The 12826-nt window shown below is 43.1% G+C and overlaps 1 protein-coding gene across 2 annotated transcripts in view; it reads left to right on the top strand.

Annotated features, from left to right (window-relative positions):
- LOC115168976 (histone-lysine N-methyltransferase PRDM16) overlaps positions 1 to 9207 on the top strand; it is a 384212-nt gene extending 375005 nt beyond the window's left edge. The window contains exons 16-18 of one of the 2 annotated variants that reach the window (XM_029724556.1): positions 3126 to 3374; positions 7986 to 8169; positions 8962 to 9207. In XM_029724556.1, the coding sequence (XP_029580416.1) occupies positions 3126 to 3374; positions 7986 to 8169; positions 8962 to 9096 (568 nt within the window). In that variant the 3' untranslated portion in view covers positions 9097 to 9207. The remainder of the gene's footprint in view (positions 1 to 3125; positions 3375 to 7985; positions 8170 to 8961) is intronic. The other variant, XM_029724557.1, reaches the window with a different exon arrangement.
- Positions 9208 to 12826: the final 3619 nt, after the last annotated feature.

The following is a 12826-nucleotide window of genomic DNA, read 5'->3' on the forward strand; positions in this document are numbered from 1 at the left end:
AAAAAAAGCTAACCGCTAACACTGTCATGAAATATGATTATATATCAACTATGAAACAAATACGACATGGCCTGCTTATGAGTTGCCATGAAAGAAAGTTAGATGAATTCAACTGAAAATGCCGAGAACAGGCGTTCGTAGCTAAATGCTTTTGGTTATCTTGAGAATAATAATTACATGATTTATCATTCAATGGTATGTTTGTAATATACTATAGTAGAATGTTATGAACCGACACTGAATCGTAGGAGCTAACTACTAGCTATGTAACATTAGAAGTTGGACGGAAGAGCACCCAGTGCTGCTTATCTGAGATGCCATCATCACAGTCCTTCGCAGGTGTCCGCTATGACTTCCTTTGTGTCGGAAAGAAAGGCTGAGCAGAGCAATATTGGTTGTAGCCAAACTGACACTCAAAAAATGGCCAAAATGGAGGGTGGTTCATAGGGAAATTAAATTGGTTTTGTTTTCAAATACATTTTTTGTTATCAAAATATTTTTGGGGAATAAAATGCATAACGTTTTGCACTCTATTACCAAATATTTGATTGCAAAACATTATTATTTTTTTACTTTGAAGCCTATTTTTTGTTTTCAGAAGAATTATTTTTTATATAATTTTTTTTGGGGGGGGGATTTTGGTTCTCGGCAAAAAAACATCAATTTGTTGCAAGTTGGGGAGAGGGGCAAATAGCTGAACAATAGACTATTCAACCTGTACTAAAGAATAGTCTAATAGCCGAGCTAGGTGTGAAAACTCTCATCCTATCACAGACCAGATTTGCCTTAACGACCAAGTGGGAGTTAGAGCACTGATTATGCTTTTGTGTCCCAATGCACTACCGTGTCTCTAACTGACAATGAATGGGCAATATTAACCAAAGAATAAACTGATAATTGTGCACGACTTCAAATGAAACAAGCAGGGAGCAGGTTTTGAACCCTCAACCTTCTTGCCCGAAGTCCAGTGCACCAAAAGTGCGTCCTTGCAGTAGCTTGCTACTCAATGTAATAAAGTAATGACTTTTCAAATAAGTTACCTTACACGTTATGTTAGCTGACAAGTTGTTAGCTACGCTGTCCTTACGAACCACATAGCATATCATTACAGCAGTATGTACCGGTATGTTAGCTAGCTACCTAACATTAGTAGTTATACATCAAACTTGCCAGTATATTAACTATAGGCTAACTACCCAACGTTTATTGACTTGATTATTCCCGTCATTCTTAGCTTAGCTAAATGGCATAGTCGTTGTGCTTTCTCAATGGACATTCGGGTGCTTTAGTAAATTCGCTCTGGCTATCTACACCGATTTCAGAGCACTCTCATCTGAGTGTACCAGAGCGCAGAATAATAAATTTACGAGCACTCAACACCCGTTGAATATGGCCGGTGTCAGTAAACGTTGGCAAAAAAAGCGTAATTAAATTGTTTCCCGCAGCACAGTTACAGTCACCAACGTTCTGGTTAACATGAAAACTGCCTAACCAGCTCTGCTAGGGCGAGTAAAATGGTCAGAGGGGTCTCACTTGTGTCTGGAAGTAGCTAGCAAGTTAGCCAACGTTAGCTTGAGTGCTTGACTGCCTCGGCCCGAACGTTCAGTGTGCGCTCCGAGAGCGAAACTTTCTGAATTTACCCACAGGGTTTGCGTTTTTCATGGAATAGAAACACCATAATATTAATCAAATTAATTAAGCAAGTACCACTCCATTTTGGACACACTTACTCATTCCAGGATGTTTCTATATTTTTACTATTTTCTACATTGTAGAATAAATAACACATATGGAATAAGTTAAGAACACATTCTTATTACAAGGACAGCCTACTCCTTCCTCCTGGTCGGGGAATTGAACCCCGGTCTTCCGCGTAGCTGCAATATGGAAGACTATCAAATGCTTCTCAAAGATGCCCTCTGGTGGTAAAACTAGCAATAACTTGCAGTAACAGAAAAAATGGCTGAGAATTAAATGACGTGCCACAGAATGCCGCAGTATGACACAAGTTGTGCCGCAGTATGACAACTTTTAAAGGAGGAACCACTGTAGGTCGCTAACACAAACATACTGCTGATGTGTTTAGACTAAGTGACAAAATGGAGGGCTCTGCATCACAGAGGTGCTTGTCTCCCTGTACCCCCCCCCCCCTTACACACAGTCCCTGCCAATTTGATTATAGGATATTTAATCTAGATTGATAGAGGAGAACAGCCCCCCCAGACACCCCTCTGTCCCGCTTGCTCCCAGAAAGTACCCCGTCTATTTTGATAAATGTCCATCTGCCCTCCGCTCTGTGGCAGTGGCTTCTCGGAGGGCTCACCCTGAGAAAATGACATCATGAGGCATTAAGCTGCGGAGACCAGGGGGCTTAGAAATGTGAAGGGCGGCAGGTTGCAATGTCTGGTGTGCCGATGGCTTGTTTGCAGAGCAGCCCCCCTCCCCACTCACGCACACAGCCTCCCCGAGCGACCCCTTTGAGCTTGGCCCTCTTGTCCAGTATGCTTCTTAGGAATTAGCCAGTTAATCATTCAGCTCTGTTTCTCGCCGATTGTCAACGTGCATGTTTGTTTGCTTGGACTGGGGCTCTGCTCGCTGTCAACAGAGCCCCTGACAGCTTAGTTATGGCTCTGCAAAGTATGACTCATTGCCTATTGACAGATAGACAAACAGCAGGGATGCCTGGCCTGTGGCCCACTGAGGCAGGTAGGACAGTGGGCCTATAAATCCAAATCAAAGTCCTAATGGAGGTGAGGTGGGCTGGGGGAAGGCCCTCGTCCCCCCTGTCTCCTCTCCGCTCATCTGGCCAAGACAGAGTGGGTGGGAACAGTAAACAGTAAGTCTAAATTGGCTGCTTTTGATGACCAGCTCTTTCACATCAGTGCAGATGAAGGAAAGGAAGCACGGAGAGAAAACGGCCTTAGACTATTTGGATGCAATGATATTGTTCCACAGATTACACCCAATGAGGGTTTCATATAAACCAAGACATTTTAAGGATAAAATACTGTACATTTTTGGTGGTATAAATGAATGGAACACATTTTTGGAAACTATGAATAAAGAGCAAAATCAATACAATATATAATGTACAACCACTGACATCACGGTTCTCGTTGTTGCAGGTCAGAACTTACGGAGGAGGAGCGTCCGTCTAGCCAAGGCCTGTCCAGCTCCCGGGGGCTAGAGGAGGAGTTGGCGGAGGGAGACGATGAAGAGGAGGAAGAAGACAGCCTGACGGAGAAATCTCAGGACGAAGCGCCCGAATCCCCCTCCCCGATCACCATGGTCACACCGGGGGCGTACGAAGACGAAGAGGAGGAGGAAGAGGAGGAAGCCACACCGTTGGCTATAAGCTACGAACACACCCGCAGGTATGTCTTGTCTGGCAGAATAAAAGCTTTTTTTACAGACACAAAGTCCTGTCTAATAGACCACAGACATAGTTGCGGACACAACTACAGGTATGTTTTGCCTGTTACAGACTTCTGACCAAGTTACAGACACGACTACCACCGTCAGACCCGCAGGTAGTGGTAGAATACAAACATACTGTAGGGACAGACAACTACAGACAAAGTCATGCAGTCACATACAGCACACCACACCTTCACAAACAAACCCACCCAATCACAACGGCCACTCCTGTCTCCTCCCATTCCAACTAACACAACTTATACAGTTTAATATTGCATGACCTGCCATGCATGATCTGCGCTCTCTATGATGGCAGTACAATGAGTTCAATGAGAGATAGATGGTGATAAAGAGTGTTGGGATGCAGATAAAACTCTCACAGTCCCATTCCATCGCCACCTGTCTCTCTGTCCCTATCAGTGTCGGTCAGTGTTGTACTTGTCTCGAGACCACATATTGAGTGTCTTGGTCTTGTCTTGGTGTCAGGAAGATTTTACTTGGTCTTGACTCGGTCTCGGACAGCCAAGACCAGCGGAGAAGAAAAAAAAGATCAGCTTCCATTCATTCATTGCATAAAACCACTTCTCCAGGCTAAAAAAAATAAAAAGATTCTATAGCTGCACCATCGAGAGCATCCTGACGGGTTGCATCACTGCCTGGTATGTCAACTGCTCGGCATCTGACCGCAAGGCGCTACAGAGGGTAGTGCGTACGGCCCAGTACATCACCAGGGCCAAGCTTCCTGCCATCCAGGACCTCTATACCAGGCGGTGTCAGAGGAAGGCCCTAAAAATTGTCAAAGACTCCAGCCAACCTAGTCATAGACTGTTCTCTCTGCTACCACACGGCAAGCGGTACCAGAGCACCAAGTCTAGGTCCAAGAGGCTTCTAAACAGCTTCTATCTCCAAGCCATAAGACTCCTGAACAGCTAATCAAATGGCTACCAAGACTATTTCTATTGCCCCCCCCCAATAACTCCACCTACAAGTACATATTACTTTAATTACCTTGACTAACCAGCACATTGACTCTGTACCGGTACCCCCTGTATATAGCCTCGCTATTGTTCTTTTACTGATGCTCTTTAACTATTTGTTACTTTTATTCATTTTTTTCCTTCTCTTTTTCTTTCTTAAAACTGTATTGTTGGTTAAGGGCTTATAAGTAAGCATTTCACCATAAGGTCTACACCTGTTGTATTCGGAGCATGTGACAAATACAATTTGATTTGAAATACATACACTCCTTTCTTAAAACATGAATATCTTATCGTCTACTGAAACCTGGGATTCCTACTTTACCTGTAAAATTACTGTATGTGTATTTATTATGGATCTCCATTAGTTCCTGCCAGGGCAGCAGCTACTCTTCCTGGGGTTTATTATGGATCCCCATTAGTTCCTGCGAAGACAGCAGCTACTCTTCCTGGGGTTTATTATGGATCCCCATTAATGCCTGCCAGGGCGCAGCTACTCTTCAACAGCTACTCTTCCTGGGGTTTATTATGGATCCCCATTAGTTCCTGCGAAGACAGTAGCTACTCTTCCTGGGGTTTATTATGGATCCCCATTAATGCCTGCCAGGGCAGCAGCTACTCTTCAACAGCTACTCTTCCTGGGGTTTATTATGGATCCCCATTAGTTCCTGCGAAGACAGCAGCTACTCTTCCTGGGGTTTATTATGGATCCCCATTAATGCCTGCCAGGGCAGCAGCTACTCTTCAACAGCTACTCTTCCTGGGGTTTATTATGGATCCCCATTAGTTCCTGCGAAGACAGCAGCTACTCTTCCTGGGGTTTATTATGGATCCCCATTAATGCCTGGCAGGGCAGCAGCTACTCTTCAACAGCTACTCTTCCTGGGGTTTATTATGGATCCCCATTAGTTCCTGTCAAGGCAGCAGCTACTCTTCCTGGGGTTTATTATGGATCCCCATTAGTTCCTGCCAAGGCAGCAGCTACTCTTCCTGGGGTTTATTATGGATATCCATTCGTTCCTGCTAAGGCAGCAGCTACTCTACCTGAGTTATACAATTTTAGAAATATGACAATACATTCAGAGATTTCACAACACACTGTGTGCCCCTACTCCACGACTACCACGTAATAGCCTAGTTTCAGCGGAATAGCAGCAAGAGCGCAGCTCTCTAAAGGTTGTAGCATGGAGCAGCTCACAGAAGAATGACATCGGTAGCTGGTAGGTAGGAAAGATGTTTCAACTTATATCTACCAGTAAACGCTAGCTAAGGCAACAATGGGTATGCAAAGCTATTGAAGGAAAGGCACCCTGTGTGAAAAATCCTATGTTTTCCTATAGATTTTTCAGATGTACACTCTCAAAATTACACCCCAAAAATTATAATAATAATCCTTAAACCATTTTAAAATACATATTTTTGGAGGGTGTAGTTGCCCTTTAATTCAATTGAGCAAAACAAATGCCCTCCCCATTGATACAAATCAGCATTATAACATTCTGTCAGGTCGGCCTACATTATGTTCAACATTTAATTGGGAAGTTTTTTTGGGAAAGCCTTTAGAAATGTTCATGCAAACAGTGGATGATGACTGAAATGGCCATTGCAAATAGCCTACGAACCAAGACGATAGACCAACATTTTTCCACACAGGACACACTTCTCCAGGCACCTCTACACCACTGCATAGGGCCAATGGAAAGACAGCAGTCGCACACAGCGTGATGTTAAAGCACCACTACACCACTGCATAGGGCCGATGGAAAGACAGCAGTCACACAAAGCATGATGTTAAAGGACCACTGCATAGGGCCGATGGAAAGACAGCAGTCACACAGCATGATGTTAAAGCACCACTACACCACTGCATAGGGCCGATGGAAAGACAGCAGTCACACACAGCATGATGTTAAAGCACCTCTACACCACTGCATAGGGCCGATGGAAAGACAGCAGTCACACAGCATGATGTTAAAGCACCACTACACCACTGGACAAGGCCGATGGAAAGACAGCAGTCGCACACAGCATGATGTTAAAGCACCACAACACCACTGGATAGGGCCGATGGAAAGACAGCAGTCACACACAGCATGATGTTAAAGCACCACTACACCACTGCATAGGGCCGATGGAAAGACAGCAGTCACACACAGCATGATGTTAAATCACCACTACACCACTGGACAAGGCCGATGGAAAGACAGCAGTCATTAGGCTAGCCATTTCCCAACACAAAAACACAACCATTAGGCTAGCCATTTCCCAATTCAAATGTTCAACTATTACTTAACATTGTGTTTAGCACACAAAGTAACCGGTGATCTAAAGTTTAAATGCAAGAATGTTTCACACACGTAAGTTATTTTCAAAGAGATGGCTAACAACAGCATGCGAGCTGCAATAAAAAACATAGTTCCACTCCACCAGATGATGATCATTTGAATTGTAGCTTCTTGTTGAAAGTTATTCTTGAAAAGGGACACGCTAACAAATTAGGAACAACCTCCTCTTTGATAACATCTGCTGCAAACTAGCCTACAACAAAAGTTAGGTAGGTAGACCGTGGGAAAACTACTGCTCGCTATTGGACAGTGGCCTGTTGGCCTTTGAGAAAGCAAATGTTTCCATACGTTTTTGTAAAAATGGTCCCACCCATTGCAAGTCAATGTGAATGGTTGATTCCACTGTCACTCCAAAATTTTGCCCTAAAACAGTAAAATGGCAGATGCCTTCTATCAAGTGTCTGATGGCCTAGCCAATGGCTGACTTAGCTAGCTAGACTTATTTCACCAGAAACCACCAAAGAAAAATCCTGATTGGATATTTTTTCTCTTCAGTGTTAACCCTTTACTTCCTAACTAAAACTGAATAGATTGATTCAGAACATCATTGAAAAGAATAGTATCATTATTATTATTTGAATTATTTTATAAAGCCTTTCACTGAAAGCAGTGTTCCCCACTGTGTTTGGGTTAGTAATACTTTGTAGAGTGGATCTATTTGCCTTCAGCATACATTTTTTCACCATTCTGGATGTCTAAAGAATTCATATGTTCTTCTGAAATATTAACACAGAAATACTGGTGTCGGTACTTCACTATCTCTCCCCACACTGAGAATGGTTAGCTCCTTGGTTAAGCCTTTTAGTGCCGGCTTTCCCTTTTGATGCACAAAACCGGTGAGGAAAACCATCATGCCCTTTGCAGGTTCTCTAGTGGGGTTTCAGTCAAGTTGGTTTTCAGCGGTAGTAGCGTGAACTGTTTTCAGACAACATCTCCATACCATCTATCCCATTCGTCCGTCTCCATCCATCCGTCCATCCATCTGTCCCCCATGCATGCACCATCGAAAGTCCATCCATCGAGTTATAAGATAGTATTGGTTAGGCTAACTGAGGACAACCTCCCCCCCCCTCACTGCACCTTCCCCTTCCTCCTCCACAACCTTTCCTTCCCCCGTCCCTCTCTTTATCCCTCCCCCCTGTCTTCTCTCTTTACTTACTCCATCATCCCCTCTCCTCTCACCTTACCCCTCCCCTTTATCCTGCCTCCCTGCTCTTCCCCTCCCCTTCCCCCGGTGCTGCTGCAGGTGTATAGAGGAGGACGGTGGGCTGTTAGACCTGGAGGCCCTACCCAGCTTCCCCAACTGTCTGGACCTGCATAAGGCCAACAACGGCGAGGAGCCCCCCTTTGATGTTAAAGTCATTTTTAACACCGCCTCACTCGAGTCAGAAGCCCTGAAAGAGACTCTGTACAGACATGCTAAAACTCAGGTAGGTGGACTCCCGTATAAAAAGAGAGAGGGAAGGGGGATACCTATTCCATTGTACAACTGAATGCATTCAACTGAAATGTGTCTTCCGCATTTAACCCAACTCCTCTGAATCAGAGAGGTGCAGGGGGCTGCCTTAATCGACATCCACATCTTCTGCGCCCGGGGAACAGTGGGTTAACTGCCTTGCTCAGGGGCAGAACGACAGATTTTTACCTTGTCAGCTCGGGGATTGAATCCAGCAATCTTTCGGTTACTGGCCCAACAGTAACCGATTACTGTTGATCGGTTACTGGCTCTAATCACTAGGCTACCAGGATGGAGGCAGCAAGTGGTAAATCATTTTGAACGTCCGTCCAAAAGCTTGAGTTCGGTAGGGGGAAATACAAAAAGGAAAATGCATGACAACCAGGCCAAAACACGATGCCAGGTTGTTCAATGTGGCTTCATGGGATGAAAGTCAGTGAATAACAACCAGTATTTATTATCGTTGCTCTCCCCTCTCTTAGCTTACCTACTAACGGAGCTATTAACTCATTCCCTCTTTTCTAAACCTCTCATCTAACTACTCCCCAATAAGCAGCATCACAGTGCTCTCTCCCCTTTGACCTCTTGCATGCCAAGACATGTTGCGATGGTTAAAGTGACGCTCCTACTCCGAGACGGAACAGCTCTTGGGTTTTATTGACAACAATGACACCCACGTTTGATTGGCTGACAATTAACGCGGAGACTCACAAAATGGTTTCTGAACAACGGTGGTGTCTTTTTGTTGTTTCTCTGTCTCCTCCAGGCTTATGCAATGATGCTTTCTCTGTCGGAGAACAACCCTTTGCGTGCATCCTCCCAGAACTCACTGGATGCCTGGCTGAGCATGGGAGGGGGCCCGTCCGAGACGAGCAGCTTTTACCCACTCAGCCACATCTAAGAGAGTTAGGAGGAGGGATGAAGCCTCCTGCGGAGGAGAACTCAACATCACATAGTCCTGGCCTGAGAAGAGAGAGGATTTGTGGCTCCTGCCCTTCTGTGTGTGTGTGTGTGTGTGTGTGTGTGTGTGTGTGTGTGTGTGTGTGTGTGTGTGTGTGTGTGTGTGTGTGTGTGTGTGTGTGTGTGTGTGTGTGTGTTTATGTGCATTGATTTGTGCATGCCCACGTTAGTGCGTGTGTTTGTGCGTGTGAGTGTGTACGAGGGGCCTCTCAGATAGACACTCGCAGGCAGAGATCAAGGTAGCACTGCTCCGCCCCTGTAGAGGGGTGAAGGACATCCCAGGAAGGACCACCCCACTCCATTCCAGCGAAGCCCTCTAGTTGAACTCTCAGAGACAGTCAAGTTTGAGTATGCCACTGCATTACTAGGGGAGCAAAACGTCTATTCTTCACAGTCTACCAGAGCAATTTCTCAATAGCTTCATATAGTGTGACAGTAGGTTTGGAATATGTGCATTGCATGTCCGCTCTTCTCACTCGGTGGGAGGAGCAAAAGTATCAACACATAATGGGGGTGTACTAGCGCATTCACCCAAAGAACCCCCCCATCCACCCCATCTTATCAAATGACTTCACACTCTTCATTCCTGTTTGAAATCAGTAATACCACAATGCTAAATGTTACAGCAGGAAACGGCACTCTGGTTTATAAAGAAAGTACAGGACGATGATGTCATGGAGATTGACCCATCCCCAACATATAATGTGCATTGCAGAGGACAAAGTCTCGACTTCAACAGTTATCTGGTGAGCAAAAGGTTTTAAATTGACGTCCATTAGTTAGAGTAGGGGAAAACGTATTTTCCCCTCTTTTGCTCCTTTGTAAACTTGATTCCATTTTGTGTTTTGCTTTTTGATGAACAGTATTGTCTCTTTTTAGGCACCTCCATGATCAAATGTTAATATAAATATATAAATAGTGAAGGACCAAAATTGTATGATATTGTTGTATGATGTACAAAATAACCTGGACGTTCATAGCAAGAGTGGTATGTGCCAAATAACTTGTAGATAAGGTTTTGTTCTTTGACAAGCATTTCTTTTTCAAGGGGTTTTCATAGCTGTCAAAGTTGATGTGATTACCTTCTTCTATATTTCATTTAAAGACTGGGTGGATTCTATTTATTTGGGTAAACATTTTGGGGTCACAATTGGAGACAAGTGACAAATGAAAAAGTATTTTTTTTCTCTCTCTCTTTTACTTGTTGCTGAAGGAATGAAATTGAATCGAAATGCAAGTGAGATTGTGAGTCTCGGTTTCAATGCTTTTTTGTATAAAGACCAGTGTGCCAAATTGGAAAGAAACCATGAAATCAGATGCTTTTATTTATAGTGACATGGTAGTTCTAGATTGTTTAGATCAGTGGTTCCCAACCATGGGTACTAGGACCCCTGGGGGGTACTTGGTCTATCCACAGGGGGTACTTGAGAAGACCATGGGCCTACTGGTAAAAATGCACATGAGGGGGTACTTCAGGGGTACTCCGGGCAGAGCAAAATTCAGTTGGTGGTACAATAACTGGAAAAGGTTGGGAACCACTGATTTAGATCATGTTTGCAATGTTGTGTCTATCGTGAGGTCTGTTGATTCTCGCTTCAGTTGAACCATTTCAACCAGTATGCTGAGTGTTTTGTGTTCAAGGTGATTGAATTCTTACTTTGGCTATTTTGGAAATCGCAGCCTTTACTATGATTGTCAGGTGATTTGGATGCCAGGGCATTGTATTGTTAGCTTGTAATTGATCCTAAGTTTGAGCAAAACAGTTTTACTCTACAATAAATCCCATCAACATGTTAACTTCATCAGTTTAGCAGTGCTCCGATTCTGCATCAGTGGTTTCATTTTGTAGGAATTGTTCTTTTTAAATGTGACCATGTGGTTTTAGAAAGAACATCTCAGAATGCCCCATCATAGATAAAATAGACTTTGTTTGTCAGACAGTGCCCAACTACAGTGTACCATGCCATCATATTTCCACTCTTTAGCTGAAGGGTCTGTGCTATCCGGGATCCTTGGGACATCCCTACACCATTGAAATTGAAATGTAAAATGGTTAAGGTAAGGGTTAAGGTTAGGGTTAGGTAAGGGTTATGGTTATAGGTTAAGGTAGAAGTTAGGGTTTAGGGTATGGACGTCCCAAAGATTCCGGATAGCACTGACCTTACTTGAAGTAGCTTTACTCTCAGGGTCAAATGGTTCTGTAAGTAGTATTGATTCTAGTGACTTGCCTAGTTAAATAAAGAAATGTAAATAGCTTGATGGTTCACCCCTTACTTCAGCTGTGTCTGATATTTATTTATTGTCTGTAAGGGGTTTTAACACCCAGCATAACACATTTACTGTACTGTGAGGAGTAAACCTGACTGGCCTCACTTAAATACTATATGTCGTCTCCAATGTTTATTGAAAACATAAATACATTTGTACAATGAGCAATTGTTGTCTCTGAAATACACAGTTACAGTTGTTGGTTAGCTAGCTAGCAAATTTTTGCCATATTAACATAGAAGTGACATCATCAAAACACCTCAAAACAAAGACATGGTATCAAGAACAAGGTAAAACTAGCTGAAGCGAGTCGCCCATGATTCACCACATGTCAGCTTCTTGTCATTGTTGCTAGCTAGCTATGTGGCCATCCAGAATCACAACACACAGATGTCTTCCCCATTGAAGTGCGCTCATCGTTTTCATTATGTTTTCAGCTAACCAGTCTATAGTATTTTAACAAACAATGTTGCATTAAGTCCGAAAAATTCTATGAAAAAAAAGAGGTTTAAATGGATGGTGCTCATTTCATTTGAATCTGAGTTGTATCACCTCTGTTATGTTTATAAAAATATATATTGTGCATGACGTGTTTAGCAGTCATAATGATGTCCATTTGTGAAATGTGTATCTTAAATTTCAAAATGAAATGTAAAAAAAAAAGAATCCGTAGATGCACTTATTGTACGTGGTTGGGTTAGTAGGTTTGACTTCAAACCCTTACAAATGTATTGGGCAGGTGGTTATTAAATGATTACACAAAAGCTTGTGGCAGAGAGATGTAATAAAAAAGATGAAAGGATTGTAGAATAATGTTGAACAATTCTGAAATTGCAGTTTTTTTAATGCTTGTGATTATTGAAGAAATGTAATGGAAATGATATGATTCTGATGTTAATTCTGTAGAATAGAAATGTATACCAAATGTAATCTTTCCAATGTTATGAAGAATTTATACATGAAATTGATATGCAATAAAACCTGTGTGCTTTTTATATGAAATGTCCCTTGCATTTGTCATGTAGCCTTCAATGAACCTCAAATGACCCAATTTGTCTCGACTTCTGCCGAAGTCGGTCACTCTCCTTGTTCGGGCGGTGTTCGGCGGTCGACGTCACCAACCTTCTAGCCATCACTGACCCATTTTTCATTTTTCCATTGGTTTTGTGTTGTCTTCCTTCACACCTGGTTCCCATCAATAACATGTTGTGTATTTAACCCTCTGTTTCCCCTCATGTCCTTGTCGGAGAATGTTTGATGGTAATGTTTGTGTATTATGGGTTGGTGCGCGATGGGTTTTGTACCCACTTTTTACTATTTTGTCATTTTGGTTTTGGAGTTTTGTGAAGCACTGATTAAACAACTCCATTTATACCAAGTTCGATTCTCCTGCACCTGACTTC

The sequence above is a fragment of the Salmo trutta genome, chromosome 30 (genome assembly GCF_901001165.1).
Source record: "Salmo trutta chromosome 30, fSalTru1.1, whole genome shotgun sequence".
Taxonomy (NCBI): Eukaryota; Metazoa; Chordata; class Actinopteri; order Salmoniformes; family Salmonidae; genus Salmo; species Salmo trutta.